At 34.9% G+C, this 23,554-nt stretch overlaps 2 protein-coding genes across 8 annotated transcripts in view; one reads left to right on the forward strand and one right to left on the reverse strand.

The window, feature by feature from the left end:
• Nucleotides 1–23,554, forward strand: part of LOC116337124 (inactive dipeptidyl peptidase 10) — an 82,719-nt gene that overhangs the window by 43,764 nt on the left and 15,401 nt on the right. For all 7 annotated transcript variants that reach the window (XM_031761459.1, XM_031761457.1, XM_031761458.1 and 4 more), the window contains exons 7-11: nucleotides 14,597–14,649; nucleotides 15,643–15,857; nucleotides 17,072–17,363; nucleotides 18,843–18,972; nucleotides 20,497–20,685. In XM_031761459.1, the coding sequence (XP_031617319.1) occupies nucleotides 14,597–14,649; nucleotides 15,643–15,857; nucleotides 17,072–17,363; nucleotides 18,843–18,972; nucleotides 20,497–20,685 (879 nt within the window). The remainder of the gene's footprint in view (nucleotides 1–14,596; nucleotides 14,650–15,642; nucleotides 15,858–17,071; nucleotides 17,364–18,842; nucleotides 18,973–20,496; nucleotides 20,686–23,554) is intronic.
• On the reverse strand, nucleotides 1,223–5,692 carry LOC116337125. Its single transcript, XM_031761465.1, has 5 exons — nucleotides 5,358–5,692; nucleotides 3,465–3,878; nucleotides 2,368–3,350; nucleotides 1,507–2,275; nucleotides 1,223–1,436 (listed from the first exon to the last, which is right to left on the reverse strand). The coding sequence occupies exons 3-5, from the start codon at nucleotides 3,046–3,048 to the stop codon at nucleotides 1,249–1,251; spliced, it is 1,638 nt and encodes a 545-aa protein (XP_031617325.1). The 5' UTR covers nucleotides 3,049–3,350; nucleotides 3,465–3,878; nucleotides 5,358–5,692; the 3' UTR covers nucleotides 1,223–1,248.

Below are 23,554 nucleotides of genomic sequence, written 5' to 3' on the forward strand. Positions count from 1 at the left end.
CGCGAACGTAAAAAAGACAACTTGAAAGCGTTACAATTGATGTCTTAAGTTGATGATGATGATCCATGTATTGACGGCTTTACACAAAATGAAATGGCAGTAAAAAAAATGGTCGAAAAATGTTTTTATTCGAGATCATGATCAACGTCAACATGCGAAAAAAGAACTTCACCGAAGTTATCAAAGGATATTGCGGTTAGATTATATACCAAAGTAAGCCATTAAACTAAGAAAAAAAAAATCAATGTACATGTGCCCAGTTTTCTTGTTTCTCATCCAAAAAGTTTTTTTTTTTTTGGGTGCCTCGACACGGAAAAGTTGTCGACGTACACAGTAAAAATGAGTGATTGCAAAGCAAGATAAAATTATTATTATCCGAACCATCAACAAGAAACTCTCTGTCTCCTTTTTTGATTCTGGCTTGGCAACGGTGATGACGCTTATGGAAAATCTAGTGCATTTTCGAGCTTTGTCACATTTGTCGCATGTTCATTTTTTCATCAATCTTTTTTTCTCCAACAGCGAACTTTTTGTTTGTTCTGCGTCTCGAGCTTAAAAAAGATTTACCGTTACCGACGACACATAACGGCAGTGTGACGCCGACACACATAAACACAAACCCGGAAAAAATTTCTTCCGAAGAGGAGACATTACATCGCATTACGCGAATCCATACTACAACTGTATTTTTTACTCCAAATGAAACTTTATGTTCAAATAACTTTGCCAAAAAAAAGTTTTTTTTGCTTCATTAAAATCTCTTTTTTGTATATAGTTGCAAGCATTCGTAATGACAAAGAATGAGCGTATTTGTTCTTTTCCATGGAAAAAAGGAAAAATTGCATTTTTATGCTTGTAAACGGAATGCTTAATTGTTGATTAACTATGAAATTGCAATTTATTCGGTCTGCCGTAATGTAAATTTGATGACTTTACTTATTGTACATTAGGGTGTTTCTCATATCTGAAAATAAAAAAATGGTAGTCGTTAATTAAAAGTGCAAAAAATTCTAAGACAAATCATGACATTTACACAAAGCATCGACTGATGGTCACGCTTCCCGAAGCAAAAAACTGTTTTCAAAATTGAATGTTACTTACAAAGAAAAAACGCCCCATTTGTACTCCTGCGCAGTCAACAACAACCAAATGGGGTGTCAACCTTTTGCTACGCTACTATCCCACATGGTCGGGATAGCCTTAATAACTAATGTTACAATTGTTTTTTTTTTGTTTGCGTTGTGCTGATTAGACAGCATGATCAGCTGGCTGCTGGTCGTACTCGAACATTTCTACATCATTATCTACGTTGGCGGCAGCAGCAGCAGCTGCTTCAGCGACATCAGCGGCTACTTCGGCGGCCTCAGCGACAGCATCGCGGGCTTTATATCTATTGATCGCATCCGGTATCGGAAGTCCTAGCAATGTCCATAGTCCTGAAAAATCAAACAAATGAATCTTCTTAAGCAATCATTCAATCGCAATTGTATCGTCAATTAGCCTTACCTTTCAGCAGAATGTTCTTAGCAGCCACGACGTCACGATGCCAAGTCACAGAGCATTCGAGGTTTAATTGCCAGTTTTTATAGTAACTTTTTACTTTTGACAATAAAGGCTCGTTTTCTTCCAATGCTTCGTTCATGGCGCGTTGCAACAATCGAAATTCCGATAGATCCTTCTTGCCCAACTTTGACACAATTTTTATTGGCAGCAATGTTCTGGCGTCGGGTATGCACCGGCATTTCTTGAATCTGGCCGATTTGGGCTGGTTTTGGAATCGCTTCATACATCTTGCGTCTGTTTGAGATGATCCCCATTCGTCCACCAGCTCTATGGCACAATCTCGACGTTTCTTTATTGACCTCAAAGTCAAACGAACCCCTGGACACCGCACGTGCTTTTTGATACTTATTCGGCTGTCAGGTGGTACTTCGCCATCAGCACCAAAAAGAAACAAAGTCGGCTGCTTATCGGTAACCTTTTCCACCCAATTGTCGACAACACTACTACTTTTGATGTGTTTGTCCAAGGCGAGTCGAGTGTACTTGGCAGTCGAGTAAGCGCAGATTCCATGCTTCATCATCTTGATTCGGTGCTTGATGTAGTCCAGCCAATGTGACCCTTTTGGTGATGGCATCACCGGGTACAGCTCACGGTTCTCTCTGTCTCGGCGCTCCTCTTCGGTAAACTTTTTGGTCCAACGCTTTGCTTTGGCATTTCGCACGTTTTGGCCTGTTTTCCAGTGAAACTGCTTACTCGACATTACGAAGTTAGTCTGAAAATAAATAAATGAATAGTTATTGAATTTTAGCACTTACGCGGTCTATCTTCCATTGATACATATACAACATAAATGTAAAAACTTACTTCGGTGCCAGTTATAATGTTGTGTGTCACTGTGGTGTTCCAACTTTTCAAGCCTGTATCAACGCCTGCAAAATTTTCGAATTTGCCATCCAAAATCATTTCAACGATGCGAGAACGGTCGTATTCTGTGCTATTCGTCTTCTTTTTGGCCGAGTATTGCAGAGACACAGCGATTCCATCGGTGTTTATGGAAAAATCAAACTTCTTTTTTCCACGCACGAATCGCCGAATTTTCCGCATGTAGAAATACTGATTCCACCAATGATCACGCGCAGCGTTGAAATCCTTTTGTGGAAGAATTACCATGCTTGTTGTTCCGTTTTTGTTTTCAACTTCCACTTTCGGTAGCAATTCTTGCGAAGACAACACTTGGTGCATGCTTGAACAATCGATTTTGTAGTGCTTTCGGCGAAAATCACACATCGGCACCACTACTAAATTCCGGATGAATGGCCGAAAGTTTGGATCGTCGAGCATTTGTTTGCGCTTGGGGCGACGCTTTGACTTTTTGCGCTTTCTTTTCTTTCGTTTGGATCGGTGCTGATATGGCCACTCCAAGTTGTACTCTTCTATCTCGCGTTGCATAGATAGGAACATTGGCATGGCCTTAAACCAATGTTTTTCGTCAGTCGTGAGGTCATGCAGATCGATTTCTGGAAACACATTCAGGTCGTTCACCATGTCATACAAAAAGCCACACCGTTCGAGTTTGTTTGGATCGTGAATTGGCACTCTGATGTTTTTTTCTTTGATGATCAGTTTTACAACACTTTCGATGTCACTTTGCAAAAATTTCTCTGCGTCCTCTTCTCCGTCTGTGTTCAATTCGAACACTTTTAGTCTCAAGTACTGGGTGATCTTTTTGTCAGGATGCGTTGTTGAGTTGGTGACGACGTTGTCTGTGTATTGATTGGTGATATGCTTTAGGCCATTGCTGAAATCATTGTTGTTGGGCCAATCGATACCATGATAGTCGTCAAGACCTAAAAATAAAATATGTTTTTCAAATTCAACTAAATTGTGTACTGTGTAGTCAAAACTCGCTATTTTATAAGGAGGTTTAATTGTTTAATAAATCAACTATTTTTATTTATTACCTTCGACAATTGCTTTGAATTCAGGGTCGATAGCTGGCAGCTCTGGTCGTGGTCCTCGTGGCTTTTTTCCTCGTGGTCTGTACGTCGACTTTTTCGGTTTCGGTGGCTGATTGTTTTGCCATAGCACTTGGTTAAAGCAGAGTTGGATCTTTTTTTCTCCACTTCCACCAAAGAATGCGAAATCATTATTCTCAAGGCCTATGCTCGTACGCCTTTTGCACCTCGAACAAGAACAGTAATGAGCCCAAAAAGGAAATTGAAGTGGCTTGCAAACTCAGGTCCGTTATTTTGCTCATCAATGCTTGCTGGAATTGTGGGCGAATGATTGTCTTCAGCGCACATTTGATCGTCGTAATCTCATCCTTCGTTTCTCCCTTCGCTGGTATGGATGGCTTGAAGCGATTCGCCATTTTCCTATTGAAAAAAAAAAACACACACATTCGATTTAGTTTGAAAACGAATTTGTATTGAATTTTCATTGATCCATATAATTTAAAAGTGACGACTTTTCACATCAAACAATGTTCGATCGAAAAAAAGTATATAAACCTAGGGGATAACCGTGAATTGCAGATCGAATAATTTATAATAATAAACGCTATTTCTCTCTATTTTTCACTAATTCTGCTAGTATTTCTACTAGTTTGTTCTAATACTGCTATTTTTTGCTAATTTCTCTAGTACGTCAAACATATTGCATACGTCAGATTGACAGCATGATCGAATAACTGAAATGTGTTTACGTAAATGTTTCAAGTTGACACTTTCAACGTGTATATTTGAAGCAGGCACTAGCGTATACGTTTTCAGTAAGAAATCTGTCATCAAATCTACATTTCCGATTGCAATTCGTAAATTGTAGTTAATACAGATGAAACGTGCTTGGTTACGTGATATTGAATATATTTTTATTTAAAAATAAGAAAAAGCGTATTTAACTACATATTTTGATACATTTTAGTTCAACACTATTCAATTCGTTTGTTTTGTGAATTTTATTTTAATTAATTATTTCAATATATTCAAGAATAAATGCTTACTAAAGTATATACGTGTACAGTGCTAATTCTGCTATTTATTGCTAATTTTGCTATTTTCTTCATGTAAATTTCCCTATTTTTTGCTAATGTGCTAATTCTAATTCGCATGGATATCCCCTAGATATAAACAAATATATACATTGAAAAAAAAAATGTGCACCAGCACTGAAATAAAAGCATTCACATGTAATTTGAAAATATCAACCGAATGCACAGATGCAAAACATACGATCAAAGTGAAAAATCCTTTTAACCAATCCACACAAATATTCACATATATTTCGAATTCAATTTGATCGAACGACAACAAAACACGAATCTATCGCTTTTTTTGGTACACACACAAAGTGATGCAACACAGAAAAATGACAAAAATCTTCGGATTGATAACAATGGCAGTGATTTAGAGAGAAAAAAAACATTTAAACACATTTCTTTGATAAGCGAGTTATTGTTTCTCTTCTCTAAACAATGGAACCAATTCAAAATGGCTATCACTGCTTGAAATGAATTTCACCACCTCACGCAACAGAATTATGTACTGCAGAATAATTGTGAAATACATTACTTTTTTCATAAAATGTAATGTTACTGTTAATATGTTCAACGTTAAATAATTATTGGACTAGTTTAAATATATTTCACGTTACAAATGGCTTATATGTCGTGCTATGAAATAAGAATGAATTTCACAATAAGAAGGATATGAATAACTGCATAGAATAAGCAAGTAATTCAAATTTTGAATAAATCGTGTATTCGCTGGCAATTTCTCATCAAAAATAATAATTTTTACCGATGAATTCACCAATATTTTTCACTTTAATTTTCACTGTAAATTAAGTTTACTCACGGTGATTTGAATTCAACAATCTGCTTGGACTCCGGATCAATCGATCGATCAAGTGTTGAACAATTCGGAATAAATTGATACAAAACGCACGTATATCGAAAATAATATGAATTATTAACAAAATCGTAGAATAATTGAAACGTTGAATTGGAATTAACACTGCTGTACTTTATGTCGTAAACTTCCTATTCACAACGCCGAACGTGTTCTCGGTATAAGTGAAGCGGCGATTATGACATTACGAAAACCAATGAAATGAACGTCAAATGTCATAGGGCTCGGTTCACATCAATAATGCTAATTCAATATTTTGACATTAGACACATTTTGCTATAAAAAATTTTTTCCTTCGGGAAGTGCCAATATCATTCGATGCTTTGTATAAATGTCATGATTTGTCTTAGAATTTTTTGCACTTTTAATTAACGACTACCATTTTTTTATTTTTTGACTACGGAAACACTCTATTGTACATGCACTCATTGTCAAGGGAGAGAAAAATACAACGAAATAATTCACAAGGATTGTCTTGATAACAAGCGGGGAGAGAGAAAGTGTGATCTACGCAATTTCGTTATATCTATGTTTTATGGTTGGTGCACAATGTGCATTGTGCATTTCATCAGGTCATTTGTTTGGAAAATATACGTAGATAGGGTAACAGCGAAAGAGAAAGTGAACAAGAAAAAAGTGAAAAAATGACAAATTAATAATTTTCTATCATAAAGCAACGATTTATAATCACATTTCGAAAAATATTCGCACAGTACTGAAGCTGAATAGTCAATATTTATGTACAAAACTTGATTATGAAGCGATGTAAAATGCACGACTCGACCAGCCATTTAACGTGTGTGAGGTGCATACGATGAAAAAGCTCCCGGATGAGAAAAAAAAACCAGAGTGAATACTTGCATGCGATTCTAAGCGCGAAATATTTAGGTCGGAGACAAGACAGAAGAGAGAAAGAGAAAGAAAGCAAAAACTTTTTGTGTGGCATTCAAATTGATTGCAACAATGTATTCGCCCAATTCATTATGCCTTTGTATCATTTGTTTCATCGTACGCGTACGTGATGTTGCAGTCGACTATCTGCATCGTGCATTGAATAAGCGCAGTAACGAGCGGCCAAGAAATAGAGATCGAGCAAGTGAACGAGCAAGCAATCAAACAAAAAAAGGGAAAATAAGTGAACACGGCTGTAAGTCATGCAACGAGACTATATTTGCACGACATTGTGCGGTGCAGCCAGTAACATCTCGATGAACGAGATAAAAAAAATGAAATGCTATTTTTCACATTTTTATTTAGTTACTTACGTAACGAACTTTTCTCTTGCGAGTTTATTTTTTCGACGCTCACTTTTTCCAAGTCAAATAGCCAAAGCATCAATAACTTTTATGTTGTAGACAAGAATATAATGCAGTTCAACTGTTTATTTTCGAACTACGAGAGATTCATGTGATCAAAGGATACGATCTTGTGGAATTGGTTTGTGGCAAATGGCCCCATTTTTTATGTTCCTATTCCAATATCAATGTTGTTCAAGTCCGAAGTGTGCATAGAATTCAAATTGTGAACAAATGTGGCCTGGCCATGAGAATGGGGCAATAACATTTTGACTTTTCAATTGAGCGACAATGTGCTAATTGCTATAATGACAGATTTAACTTTACGGTTGAAATAGATTTTTAATTAAGATTAGCTTCATCAGCACAATTTCACTTTGATGTGTAATATCCTGCTTACATGCTTCCGATATACACGCAATATCTCACTCATCCTCCGCATGCCATTGCAGCTTACGATTTTTTTTTATTTGCTACTCGCCGACACGCGATTTCAATCAAATAGAGTTTCATTTTGTGAAAATAAATAAGTTTATTTTGGGACGCTTCATTTTGTTTGCGCGTGAGCGATTTGTGAATATATATATATATATCTGTCTTCACTTGGATGTAATAAGCCGAATATTGCGTTAAACATATATTTTGCTACATGCTACGACAACGCCATCTCTGTTTTTCCATGTGTGTAGAGTATGTTCAATATTGACGTATCATTCAAACGTGTCAATTTTGTACCGCAAAAATAGCTGTCATCGTGAAAATATGTCAACAATATTATTCATTGAAATTTTTGAAATTGACTGTGCCGTGTTTATTTTTTAAAACAATTTTCAAATGCATATTTCTGTAAATCTCATTTCAAGGTTTTGAAATATTTGTACAATTCTACATGAATAATATTTTAAATTTTTTAAACTGAAATGAAATTTTCAGCATAGAAACAGCTTCTGCTGCAAGACCAAAGATGTCGTTTTCGGGGGAGATTCGTGTGACGTTTTCATATAAAACATATAGCGCATTACTCGGTTAGATGTAATTAATTTTAAACGTTTCAAGTTTATTGTAAATGTAATCCATACACGAAATTATCAACGCAATACTTAACATATACTGGTAGAATTGGCAACGATCAAGCGAATCGATTCAAACAACTGACGAATACACGTTAACAATTCATCTAATTGAATATTTTATGATGAAGATCTTTTAAGTTAATTCCTATCGCTCCAGACCTCGTTATGTCGTCATAAATATTATTTTATTTTAAGCATGATTTAATGTTGGAAAATCATTTTTCCGTGTATTATTCATTATTCATCAGTTTGGTTGTGTGTCGTCGTATATATGCCCATGGTGAACATGTAAATCGTCTTATATCACATATAATATGTAGAAAATCATCACGTATATTCATTTGGAATTTATTTTTGCATGACATATGGAACAAGGTTGAATGGTGTGGTGGATGGTGCATATAGCAAAGTATGCCGAAATATGTGTGACACATAAAATACAATTTAACATTAACTCAAGCCATATTTTCAATTTTTATAATCTCTTATGTTTGTATTTCAACCACTTCTTGATATTTCTGCTCTTTCTCTAGTGATATGTACATCATCATTTGGAATTGTCGTGTCTTAGTGCAAAACAAATGTCATTTCATCAGCCCAAAGTCTATACTTAACTTACATAATATTCAATATGTGTTTGTTTACAGCGGCATGTGCGGCGCTTGGTGTCATACATATAACTGTAATATATTCCGATCAAGCCTCATAAACCAACAGCTGCTTTTGGCTTCATTTTCACTTTGCGACCCCCCACCCCGTTCAAAGCTCATTTTCGTTTACAATGCGTTAACACGCGCTGACGCTTATTCTTTGCAATGATGGTGAGCAAGCGGAGCGCAAAGCATTAATAAATAAATTATTGTTATGATTATTATTATATGTGCGATGCCGTTGTCGTCTTCGTTGTTATCTCCCTCCGAAAATTATAATAACATTTATGCGAATATGAGTTATTGTCTGCAATTTGTCTGTGTATCTATCTCTCCAAATTCGTAATTTTCTTCATTTTCCAGCTCACGCGTTCGCCGTGTCAACTGTCTTTGCATGTTGTTTGCTAGAAAACTTTTTCGTATGACTGCTTTTATGCTCAACTTGAATATGTTGGTTTTTTTTTCATTTCTTATGCTGTTTGTTTTCACGCTTTTATTTTATGCTCAATACACCGGACACATATTCACCAAAGCGCTGACTCGGTTCTACCATGGGATTTATTACAATATATGCTGGAGAGAGAGAGAGAAAATAGATGGAGAAAAATTCCATTTGTTTGCTACTCCTTAATTTTATGAGCAGCATTGTTTTTATTTCATTCTTCACATATTACGTGTATGAATCTAAGCCAAAGACAAGCAACAACATGACGACGACGACAACAACAACCAAACTGGACGATTTATGAAAATGCCAACGAACACATTGCATTTTTTGGTCGAAATGAATGTATCGCTTTATTCTATTATTGTGATTAAAGGTCACACATACAACGAATCTCTCGAATATATTCATTTGCCACTGAGATCATGAACAACTTTTTTCCCACCAGTTTCTTACAACTTGCATGAACTCAAATAATTATCTCACTTACTCTCTCCCCCTCTCTATCTGGCTCTCTCTCTCTCTTTCTATCTCAATATATGAAATAGCAAAAGATTATGAGAGAAAAACAGAGAGAATGAGTGAGCGTGCAAGTGCGAAATGAATGTGCTGCAGTCCAAAGCTAATATTCTCACCATCCGACGTATGAGAAAACATGATTCGCTTGCATGCATGCTATATACCAATATTAAAAAACATTGAAACGGATAATTTTGTGAATGGTATTGTATAAAACTTTCCATTCTCTAGTCCGTTGTATGCATCAATTGCCACGCTCAATGAAGTCAAGTCTGGTACAACGAACAATGGAAATTGCAGCAGCTGTATGTTATAAGTTTAGCTCCAAACAAAATATATTCAATGTTCTGCATGGAACATGGTATGGCCTGGCATTTGTCGTTGGGGGCGCATCGTGATAGTGATCAAAAGCAAACATGACAGCAGCACATTGTAGCCAGACGACAAAATATGCGTTGCATAGCTTGGTTTTGTGAGTTCTTTAAACCCAATTACAAAAATTTGGATCAACGGACTTAGGCGGACATTTATGCAAGAGCCCAAAATGAATTGTGTACATTTAACGTAAATTCATTTAATTCGTTTAATGAAGGAAACAGTCAATCTCTAAACCATTGTTGTCCCCTTTGTGAATGAATATATTCCTCAATGGACCAATTCATATGCGGGCTTTTGTGGCAGTAGCATAACTTTTATTTAACGTAAGCTCAATTGCCAAAGTTCAGTCCCATGAAACAAGCAACCAGGATGTTTTGAAATTGGCAAAATTGATCGTAGAGATTGGTTCAGCATCATATATGTGCGGTGTGGTCTTGAATTCGATGTGAAATAAATTAACGTTGACCTAATACCCTAACGCCCATAATGAAACTTGTACTTTGTTTAAATGTAATTCGATTTGACTCGTAGAAACGACGTTGTTATTTTTCTTTTTAATTTTTCCACAGTGAAAAGTTGATCAAAGTTTTAAGCAATGAACTGAAAATGTAATCTAGCTTTTTGAGTATTAATTCGATGTGTGTTTTTGACGTTGAACCACTTTCGAATGCTTGATGTACAACACCCATCGTGTGAATGATGATACAGCACAGCATGGAACAAATGGTCATCAAATGGGTGCACTGACCATGAGGAGATTAATTAGTCAATATTTTTGTGTGCCATTTACCTGTGAAAAAACAGCATCCACAAATAAATCACCCACACAATTGATATAGCAGAACGCGAAGCAAACGATCCTGTTGTGCTACTGCGGATACCGGTAATCGATTTTTGGCTTTTTTTATGCGAGTTCATAAATTACCGGTCACAATGAAAATGTTTTGTAACGAACCGTACCGTATTGAAACACATATACTGTATTGATCGAATGGTATGCGCCGAATTACAATTATGTTAATCGATGCGCTTGAATCGAAATAACGATGATATAAATTGAACACTCTTGACACGGTCATATTTCGTCGATGACTTCAATTAACTCATTTATGTGCATTTCCATTTAAAATGTTTCAATGATTTTTTTTGTTTCGATAAAGCAAATACAATTTCGATCGACAAATAACAGGCAATTTCATATTATGGCAAACAATAATATGCTTCCATCAAAAATGCACAGATAATCATTTATGTCATTTATCACTAATCCGATATTTGGAATTTTACGAGCCGCGTGTAAATGTGAAAAGTTAGATACGATAACATTTCACATTTGTCTGTTATTTGTAGAAATATAATGGTCTTATCGTCTGAGTTGCCAGACCAGCTTTGTCATTTTATGCATTATCATCACATATTTACACAAAATCCATAACAATTTATCATTGCACACGTCTAAGCGACACACCACACAAATAAGAACCAAATCCTTAAACTTCGAATGACATGGAAACAGGCAAAACAAATTGTATGGCGTCAAAATTTCGCGAAACGTTCTTTTTTTGGGTCAAGGTTCACAAATTGCCGAATTGAATAAAAACAACACAAACACATATCACTGCACATATAATCGTGACGCACATATATTCTACATTATTTCGAATCAATGTCGATATGGTTTCATTGGACATTTGTTCGTGTTTCCACCTTTTTTCTCTCTAAAATGACTCAGTTGAAACCTGGTGAGAGGAGAAAACAGTTTTATTAAAAGGTTCAATACAATTTGATCGAAATACGTTAGATTTTCGATACATATAATTCAATCCACTTGAATTTGTGTATTTTACAATATATGGCATATATTTTGCCAAAACGGATAACTCAATAAATTCAAGTTGGAGCGGCTGCCAGCTACGCGCTATATAGTACCACGCGATCGTGTGAATTGTGGTGAATAGATTTGTATGGTGCGCTTGTGCAAACATAATCCATAAATCTTTTTATCCAATGAAGGCTACATGAAGAAATATTTTCTATATTAATGTCGATTGTTTTTCCTACTCGACTCAGCAAATAAAAGCGAATTTCCCGGTAACGGTATTTTTTCACTTATGATTCCTTCGCCTTTATGAAATTGCAAATAAACTAACTTCAATTCTCTAGAATTATGGTGTTTGGCTTTTATTTCCAATGAAAATCATGCATTTTTATCATACAGCAGAATGATTTTTATTTGGCGAGAAAATGAAAAAGCAAACGAATCAAATAAAAAGTGTATTATTCATTTATATATTCATTTTTATGAAAGCATTTTATTTTTCATTCCACAAGTTTCAATTTTGAGCACCGATTCGCAATCCAATGAAAATAATCCCAAATGCGGCGGTAAAAAAAATTCGCACAGAAAACAGCCAAGTACTTAAAATAATGGAGCTATTATATTCAATTTAAATCCGATTTGGAACGAAAAACAATAAGATTAAGTAATAAAGCCCCGTTAATCATTTTCATTTCATTGAAATACCGCATGTATTATTTGATTTTATGTAGATCCCGTTTGCATTGACCACAGATTATAACCAAATAGTAACAGCTTTTATTTCAATTAAATTTCATTGATGGATGGCGCTTTAATGTACGGTTACCAATAAATAATAGCGATTGTTTAAATTGAATATTCAAAGTAGTGGTTAACATCCGATCATACACAATGTGTTAAATCCACAAACACTATACATAATTATTAATTATAAGGATACATTAAATGTCAAGTCAAAGAAAAAGTATATTAAACATTTATTTCAGCTGAATTAATATAAGTGTTGACAAAAATATTCAAATGCAATATGTAAATTAAATGTATAAGGAAGTCAATCGGCGATCAATTTTTGTGCGACTCTTTCGAAGAGTCTCTTTGACGATAGTGGTTACAATATCGGCGAAAAAACTGCTTTCCCGCATAATTTCGCGTAAAATAAATACAATACATAGAATGTGCTTGATTCCAAGTGAATGAGCAATTTCGCAAAAATAAAATATACAAAATGAAAGGCTTTCCTGCTAGCAATTTGTAAATGAAATACAATAAGTCAAAAAGCTAAGATCCTAAGTAAGAAATAAGAAGAAGAAGCTTATCTAAATTCACATTAAGTTTTCTGTAATTACAAAATTCATTCTCATGGATAGGTCGCGGACATTCGCAAACTGTCGAAATTGTTCGTTCGTTAGAAAGTCATGTTCAGCATGGAGGCAACACGAACGAAAACGAAGCATTTGTGTTCGTGAGTAGCTTTTTGTCAACCACATTTCCATCGCTTTGTGGTATGTTACGGCATAATGAATGGACATCATTCATAATTTACACAATTTAACGAATGAAAAAAAATGAAACTGAATGGCATTCAATCGCCTTGAGCTCTGTTTAATTCAAATCGTCATCAGCATTTAAAATTGAACGTATACATTTTTTTTTTCTCGCACTCGTTTTATATTCCGGTTTCAATCAATATCGTTGTGAGCTCAATACTATTCAAGTTGTAGATTAAATGTGAAAAGTGAGCCAACTGAGCTGTTTGTATATAGAGAAACCTTGTACGGAAGTTATAAAACCGCAACACTGTGTATGTGTCAATCGTTGTGGTGGTTTCTTCATCTTTTCTTACTGGTCTTACAAATATTTGCAATGTCATCTTCTTACAAAAGCTACAGTATATACTGGATTTCATTGGGACAAAAGGCGGCCAGATGGATAGAGAGAAAAAAACATACAATGTCATATAGATTTAATGTATATGACGTCTCCAGTTTGGTTTGGTGTTGCAATAAATTGCAATAGCAACAGCAAATCACATCCAATTACATTCCAACTATATGTATTGTCTCCCACTCTTTTTACTTTCTTTCGCTTGCTTCGTTTTCTACTTTCTTGTTTTCTCTCTTTCTCCATTCTCATTCTATTACATAAAAAATGAATGCTTTTCAACAAATGCGGATTATTTCCGTCGATGCGATCTTATATTGAAGAGTGATTGGCGATTCCATGTGCAACAAAATATGCTCGGACTACGAAAAAAAAAGATTTGTCAAAGTAAATTCCATCAATTCATTCATTTCGATTTCAATTTGTTATTTCTCGATTTTCTTCTCCTCTGCATGTGCATGTTATTGTATGCATATATCAAATCAAATTGTGTGTATGCCATCGTTCCTATTAAAATTTCCATTTTATGAGCAAATACTATTATTCCAGTGCATTGAATTCAAACGCACACATATCCGAGGCTATAAAATCAAGCACTTGAACATTTTTGGTCGATCAATGGCCAACATTTTCTCAAGCGTTTTGCCTTTATCTGTCTCTGTTACCCAATTCAAATGAATTTCTCCGTTCTCAGTCACTATCCCGTTGTCTGCGCTGCTACGTAAGAGTTGCTTCTTTATTCGGTGCACGGATGCTTGAGATGATGATTTTTATTTCAATAATATCGACGAAGCGACATCGAAAACAAATTGAATTGTTACTATGAAAGTGCTTTTGTTTGGCATTCCATTGTTGTATACATACACATGCTATCTCTTTATCTCTCTCTCGAGCACAAAAGATAATGTCTTTCTAAATGACTTGGTTTCAAGTATTCCGATCAATAGCAATAGATTATGAAAAGAGGTAAAATACTGCATTAAAAAAAAACGAGTACCATCGATAATAATGAATAAATTAATTTTGTAGAAATCTCTGTGTATAGCCTCATAAAAATTACACAATAGACATTTTCATCATCATTATAACACAATTTTCTCGAATTTTTTTATATCTCCGATATAGGTTTTCCGGAAATCGTTTACAGCATTTTATACGGTTTATGATGTCACAAAAGAGTAAGTACACATGTTTAACTGGCTAATAATTGCAATGATTGTGCATAAAACCGGTAATTATGTAATTTATTAACCGGCATGATTCACGCGTGCATAAAAAGGTCATGTAATAGATTATTCATCTTCAGATGCAGTCGAACGACGCTCTATTCATCAGTGACCAATTGTTTTTCCGGCTCGATTTTCCATATGGAATAAAGGTTGTGTTAAAAAAAGCAAAATGTTTCAAGAGTTTTTTTTTAAATAAAAATAAAAAAGTGGCACTCTGTCAAAAGCAGATTTCAATGACACACTACGACACCTTTAAATTTCTATCTGCAAACATAGATCGACAAAAGAAAAGCTCTTCATGTGTGCTGTGTTGCTTGTGGTAGCAATGCACCAAGTGAAATAAATATTTCCATAAAGTAGCTTGTGCGTCATTGAGCTTCGTTCATTCAAAATGCATTATGCGTCTCATGGTACGTTGTTCGGTATAATGTTTCACTGTGTACAAAAGTGACATCGTGCTACTGTATTAATGGAAAAATGGCTCGAAGGAATTTTATTATGACAATAAAACGATTCAACGCAGAGTGCACTTATTTTCTCGCGAACAAAAAACGAAGCCATTTTTTCGCTTTTGTCAGTTTTTCGCCGTTTAAAAGTTATTTAAATGGGCAGTAAAGATAAAGAATGCATTTTCAATGACCATCTTCACGATGATTTTCATGGATTCCATGCAATGCATGCATTTATCATATACCTTTTATTTTATCGGATGAAACTAAAAAAATGCTCTTTATGCACCATGGAATGTGCCATGAAATTGCATTATACAGTCGTCACTTAGTTGCCTTAAAATTAAGTGTGACACGTTATACCATCAAATTGAACAATAAAAATGAATTGCCATTAAGTGTGTGTGTGTGTGTGTGTCTGTGCTGTTAGAAAATGGGAATTTCCGCACGATCTTTTAATGGGATATGTATCTGCGTCTCTATTTTGTGACAGTCATCATATGCCAGTAAGATTGAAAGCATCGCTAAAAGTACAACGAACCCGTTTACAATATGCAGCCTGGTTAGGAAATACGACGTCACTCGTTATTGTCGTCGATAATGATATTTATTTAAAGCAGTCGCCATCAGATGAAGACGACATTCGCATTACGAATACCGGAAAAATTGATTTAATTTACAATGGCGTACCTGATTGGTTGTATCAAGGTGAGTATTTAACATAAATAATCAGATTTTATCAATTGTTTTTGTTGTATCAATTGTTGAATAGTTTGGCGTACACAGGTTTTCGGGCAACATTTTGCCAATGCGATTTCATGAATTGAAAGAACTTAATTATAATTTGATTAACATGTTTGTTTGCAAGTCAATCGAAATGGAACAGCAATCAATTGCATCGGTTTCATTTTTGTTTCATAATTAAATTGTCACAGTTCAATAAATGCATTGAACTGGATCGCTGCTTTTGGCGAAAAAAAACAAACAAACAACAAAAACATGCGCCATTTTCATGAATCGCATAATTCAGTTTGGATCATGGTAACACTGTGTGCATTTGGCGATTAAGTAAATTTTTGTCTGCGCTAAATGGCTGTATTGCCGTACAAAAGCTGTTGTTGTTCTGTGATCAACCAATTTTTTACGAGCATCCACAGTGCATTTTTTGTGTTTCTAATTAAGTTTACTTGTTCGCTCATCACAATTCAGTCCATAAATTCCATGCACTATGCACATTGTACACCTTATTAAACTGATTAAATATTTTCAATCCATAAACTGTTTCGTTGGTGTTTTGCCACAATACGTATATATTAGGATATATAAACATCTTTTCGTAATTTATATTCAATGCTCGGTTGATTTCAAATGATGCGCCACTTTGTAACTCAAATTCAGCTATTTTATATTTTTTCGCACTCTATTCATTTCCTCCCTCTTTCTCTGGTATCGTTCGTTTGCTCAAGACGCTTTTGTCAACTTGTCTTTATTGTTTTGTGTCGAGCAAAACTGTATCGCTTCATTCGAAAGTAAATGTATAATGTACTGTTAGTGCAAGCAGACAGAAAGCAAGCAGACATAAGAAAAATATGTGCTTTTACGACATATTTTTATTATCTTGAACTCTATATATTCCATTTGAACGGTTTAGTTAGCAAACAAACGGATTACGCGAACACGTGTTTACTCAAAGCGAAAGCAAAAAAAAAGGAGAACAAAATTAAAAGCATAGCAAATTGTGCTTGCAGCCGGTATTGTTCTCATGTTCGCTCTCTCTTTCTCTCTCTGTTTCTCTTGTCTCCGATATATTTGATGTTATATTTTTCAAAACATTTATATTTCTATCTCAATTGCATTTTCATTTGTTTCGTGCACGCGTTCGTTGCATTCGTCGTCATCGCTGTGGAAAACGATCCGTGCAGAGGAAATATTTACAACACCTGAAGCTATTTGGAGTTCAGACGATGGATCTCATCTTATGTATGTTGAGTTTAACGACACTCAAGTCGGTACAATGGTTTATCCATGGTTTGATTCCGGTGCTGTTATGGCTGTGCACAGTTTTGGTAGTACATCGTTTCCAGAATCACGTACGGTGCGATATCCAACACCAGGTTCAAAAAATCCAGAAGTTAAACTATGGATTGTTGATATTAGCAACACAAGCACAATACACCAATATCCAGTTACGCCTCCCATTACACTCGATGGACAGTAAGTTAAAATCATTGCAATTCGTTACTTTTAAGACAGTAAAAAAACCATTGAAAACAAAATAAATGTCGCATTGTAAGAAGTAAACGTACCAAATTGAAGAGAAAATATGTTAACAAGAAAATAAAAATCTTGGAAAGAGAGAGAGAGAAAGAAACGAAATGTCTGAAAAAAGTGATATTGCAAAGCAGTAAAAACTACATGGCATTTACGTCATTGTGATGCGGTGACTTTTCATTTCGTGGTTAGTAACAAATGAAAAGTCGAACGAATTCTTTCTTGTGGTCGAACACGAATGTATCGACATTGGAATCGCATCGCAGCTGATTGGCCGAAAGAAGGGTGAAAAATTGTATGATTCTCTTCAATCGAGTTGGCATTTTGCCAGTTTCCATCATCACAAAGAACACAAAAATCAAAGAGTATTGACGACATTTCTTTTGACATGAAAAAGAAAAAACGGCCACCAAAGTCAACTGCCTACATTCAAGCCGTACAATCATATCAAAAGCATCATAAATTATTTTTTGCTCTTGTTGTCTTTATTAATAAAATAAAACTAGCAAAAGCCCCGAATCAACAAAAAAAAGCAACCGACAAGACAAATAACACATGAACTCTCGTTTCACATTTCTTTACGCTCCACGCGATGCTTCTACAGACACCGAGTTTCATAGTCTTGGGACTCGAAAGCCTTCATCGTACGAAAAGTTTGGCCGTGTTTTTATTGTCGTAATCATACGTATAAGATCATTTGATTTCATTGTGCTACTTTCTGGGGTGAAAAACTTTTATCAGCCCCAGCAATTCTCTCGCATTTTGTGCATTCGAAATGGCAACCATTACAAAAACGAACCAAAATTCGTGCAATCATTTTTCATTGGCGAAAACAACATCAATTTCAAGCTGCAATTCATTTAGCAGTCGTTCAACTATTAAGATTTGTTGATGTGTAACGAGAGTAAAGAGCGTTCATTTGGTGTGATGACGATTTGGTTTGCTCAATATGCTCAAGTGATTGTCGACATTACAGAATCGGAGAGTGAGAGGCAAGATATTCATCTTGCCAATCAAAGTTTTTCTGGTTGTGTGTCGCACGAGAAAAAATGCGTATAATTTATGTTTGTTCGTGATTTGGCAGTAGTTCTTCGTTGCCTAAATACCATCCACTCGATGGTTTTTCATTTGAAATTCAATGTGGATTTTTGCTCGATTCTCGCCAAAAGATCAACGCAAAACCTTTACGCATGTGAAATGCGGCATAACAACCGACAGAATAAAATCCAAAAAAAATAGTTGAAAGAGAATCAAATCCATTAACAAATTGAACTACGAAACAACGATGAGAGTATTTCTTCACATTTTCAGAAGTGAATCTTATATATAATAGTGGTGATATAGCTGGATATAGCGAATGTGTGGCACCAAATGGTAAAACTACAACTTATGTGAATATTTTATCTCGAAATCGTTTTACAGAGAGGTTTATATAACATCGGCAGGATGGGTGGCTGGTACAAATCATAATATATCTGTCGTTTGGATGAACCGTGCTCAGAATAAGAGTGTGATATCAACATGCTCGGAACCGGACTGGAAATGTATCGAGGTAATTAATGTGACAAACAACTAAATTCTAATCTTCCATAAAAATATATGTGTGCCTCTCGTCTATGTACTTTTGTATTTTGAAATGGGGCGCAAAAAATTAGTTTGGGTATGTGCCGCAATCTTTCTATCTTTTTCCCGCACTCACTTTTACTTCATCATCAAAATATTTTGAAATCGATATAGATCAGGTAAATTCCATTCGGAATTACTTTGCAAATGAAACTACCGCATTGAACAAGCATTGCCATAAAAGCCACTTGGTGAAACGATGAAGAATTCTCATTGATACAAAATTCAAACGTATTTCTTCAATCGAACGTGCCGCATTCGATAGACAACTATATAGATGAATGGGTTATGTTTCAAATAATTGTACAAAGTATCTCGGTACTCGATTTTTTGAAATTTTTCTGTGAATAGGGCTAATGTTTTAAAGCACACGTTTAATTTCGATCTCTTGTTGAAATTCTCGTTGCGATTTCGATAAGAAACAAAAACACATTTCCCAATTGATCTAGATACTTTTGATTCACGTTGAAAATAACATTCTACGTTTATTGCGATTTCTCCATTTGTTTGTTCAAACGAAAAACTAGCATAAATATCAGGTGGTTCCATAATGTGACAGGGAAAAAAAGGAGAAAAAAATAAGCCATTTCCTCTTAACACCTTTATTCCATTACGTCAATTGTATATGTTCGGACAGTTTGATGAGCACACACACTCACACACATTTGCAAAACGTGTGAATAAAGTGTTTAGTTACGCCGACAGTGTTGCAATAACAATGAGAAACGAAATTTATTTTTTACAAACCGCTTCGACCATATTCACACATATACTCATATCACCGAAACCATTGTCATTTCGTTAAAAGAGCAATGAAATGTATGAAACGCATAAGAGTAACCGCACACATAAAATACAGCAAAAACTACCATATTTTCTCAGCTGAAATTGTATTCGGTCGTCAGTGTGGCCTCCGCCCTGCCCGCAATCCGCTCAACGAGATAGCATTTATGTTCGTTTTGCTTCACATTTTTTTTCCTGGAGTTTCCACCATTTTCGCCGGTCGCGTACTTGGCATTTTTTTGTTCGGTTATTTCTCGCTTTCGGTTTCTACGTATGAAGATAAATATATTCGAAAATTCTGAATTATAAATACACATTTTCATGATGTTTTATGGATGTACTTACAGTTTCCAGGCCTTTACTGCGGCATTTTGTCATCATTTTTCGTTTTCGTCGTACGATTCGTATTGTTTCCATTTCAGTTGTCCATTGTATTGCTGTTTTGTTTCCACATATTTTTTTTGTCACTGGTTGCCAATTCGCCATTCATTTTTCTTTGCTGCTCTATGTCTCCAGCGATACACAAACCCATAAAATAGTGGAATATATTTGAATTTCTTTTGCGCTGTGTTTTGTTATTTTGTTTTGTTCTTATTTAACTTGGTACATTTTTCTGATTTTTTGTCTCTTCCCTTTCCGCTCACTCCGCCCGATGATATTCATTTTGCAGACGCATTCCGAACGGGCACCCGAAGACGAATGGCTGGACATCTTGCCGCATCCAATCTTCTCACCGGATGGTGATAGTTTTTTAATGTTGGCGAGCATTCAAGAGACTGGAACTGAACATTTTACTCATATCAAACATGTAACAATAACTCAACAAAGGATCAGCGTTATTTCACATGGCCGATACGAGGTATGTATTGGAACTATGTTTCCAATGATTTTCTTCTTTGGGTATATTTTTTAAACGACATCGAATTGCAGAAAAAAAGGTTTATAAAATTATTGAAAACGAAATACAATGATTTTTGTCCCTCTGTAGCAAATCGTAATTTAAAGCAAAATTTGACCGTACCCATTTTGAATGGCCGACCGATCGTTTTGCCAAATACAAAGTAAAAGTGTTTTGGTTTCACTATGGAAGATTTACGGCTCAAAAGGCATAAAGCTCTTCTCTCCATTTATTCGCTTCATCACCCCCACCCTACCTCGAAACGAAATTTTCTTATATGAATTGCATACGATATTTCGAAAATGTTCGGTTAGTTGAACAATTCCGTTACTATTTTACAGTATAGCATATAAAATTGTACGCTCTTTTTTGCAAAACAATTTTCCAAAAATATTCAAATGATCCCAAAAATTCTCAACTCATAGTTGAAATGTTTCCTGTTTTCAATGGCATTGCATTCGAATTTAAAGGAGATAGAAAACATGGAATGGTTCGGTATTTCATTATACAACAAGCATAAATTCTTCAAAAAAAAAAAACATTTACTCCAAGATGAATGTGGACGTGTTTATTTAGCATTTAGGGAGCTTTTATATAGCATTCATTTCAATAAAGCATCATAAATTATTGTCGATGGAAAAGCAGACAGGAAAAAAGACGATATTTTGAAGTGGAGTTAGTTATGTGTGCTGCGTCTTAAGAAAAGAGAACGATGCTCTCTCGCTCTGACTTTCACTCAATGCAAAATTAATCTAAATTGTAATCATAACTGCCATTCTACTCATTGCATTTTTATTATTATTGTTATTGTATTCATACGTGATATGTGAGTGCGTATGCGTGTGTGTTGGGTTTGAATGAACTTTCGAATGTGAATGTTTGCGTATAAGCAATGAAGTAAGTTGAATGGCAAATGATAAAAGAGTCTTATTACCATCATTCACCTGCTCTAGCGTGCTTTATTCCCAAGTCAGTATAATACTCTTTTCGAAGAGTGTACACGCTCTTCTCACACTCTTCGTATAGTTTTATTCGACTCCCTTCTCACACTCTTCTCACACTTTTGCATAGAACACGTATATTGTTTTTAACTGAGCTTCAATTTTTTTCTCTAAAAAATTTTTTTTTTTTCTTTATAATAAATTTTTCCACTGATGGATAATTTTTGATTTTGTTAATTTTTGACATTTTGAAACAAATGAACGTATACAAAAAAAATGAATTAGATGTTGCAACAGCAATTGTCGTTCTGTTGTATTTTGACACAGCTGACGAATGCTATAAACGTCAAAAATGTTCAAATATCAAAATACAAACATTACTTCCACTGGAATGCAGTGACAGCAGTGATAGCATTACCAATACCATTACACACTCTCTTCTCACTCAATATACGTGTTTTATGCAAAAGTGTGAGAAGAGAGTGAGAAGAGTGTGAGAAGGGAGTCGAATAAAACTAAACGAAGAGTGTGAGAAGAGCGTGTACACTCTTCGAAAAGAGTATTATACTGACTTGGGTTCTCTTGACTTCTTTGTCTCTTTTTTATCTTTAAGTCATTAAGTGTGTTCAACTCTCTATCTACAAGAATGATCAAAGACATATCTACATGAATACTTGCAATTATTCTATCCATGTATGCGTGCCACACTCTTTATCTTTCTCTCGCTGTCTCAATCCAATGCACGAGCTAGAATAGGAGCTATAAAAGTATAAAATAAGTTGAATACATTCCATTCACAACAGAAAGTGCACACATTAAAATGAAGTAAATTTGAGATGTGTATGATATTCGCACAAAACGTCATTAATATTGGTTATGATTTTTCTGAATGTGTTTCATTTCCTGGTGTAGTTTTTACCTTTATCAATTTTCATGGCATCGTCGGCATTACCTGTATTTTTCGGCAGCTACGATTACATTTTCTATTCTTTGTTTGTGATTTCACCATTTTGCTCACATGACTGAATGCTTTTAATGAAAGTCCTGCTGTATCGAACTGACCCTGTGTAAATCTTTACAGCAACATTGTTGATGGATAATTTATTCATCGATTTTACAGTAAACAAAAATATTCGCCCGTGTATCTTCGACGACAAAATCGAAAATGAATGTTTGTACGTTCAATCGACTGCTGCCAAAACTGAAATGTTTGGTCAGTCTATTTTTGCTTTATTCCTATATTTGATTATCTGTCTATTCACTGAATCGATTTTAGATGCATTGATATTGCTTCGAAATATATTTTTGAAGGTAGTATGTGAAAATGTAAACTAAAATCAATGCAATCTATTCAGACAAATCGAAGCATGCAATCGATCAATAAATTCAGTTGTCGTAAATAAATAAAATTTTGAGTTTGAACCACTTTACTTTGACACGATGAGAACCATTAATCATCGATGTGTTGAGGGAATTTCAAATATTTGCCCAGTTATTCGAACTACTTCTCAAAGTAAACAATATCGTGTGCTGCTCGATATCGAACTGTTTGAACTTTAAAAGTAAACGCTGTGTTGATGAAAGAAATGCATTCAAACACACAATATATTTATCATCATAAATTGATTGGTGAAAAGCTCATAAAAAACCATTGACCATAATCAAATGGGAACACTTTATCCTGAAAATCATATAAATTGTAATCAATTTCAATGTGGCACTGGGCTAATGTATTGAAAACAAAAATTGAATAAAAGTAAAAACCTCTTAAAAAGTTATTAAAAATTACAAAAATAATGTTACGAAAATTAAATAACGAAACGAAGTGTAAAACGCTATTTAAACTTTAATGAAATAAAATCATTCACCTCTGTCAAAGAGGCTCTTGG

This window comes from Contarinia nasturtii, unplaced genomic scaffold (assembly GCF_009176525.2).
Source record: "Contarinia nasturtii isolate CC-2019 unplaced genomic scaffold, AAFC_CNas_1.1 Cnas_scaffold_220, whole genome shotgun sequence".
NCBI lineage: Eukaryota > Metazoa > Arthropoda > Insecta > Diptera > Cecidomyiidae > Contarinia > Contarinia nasturtii.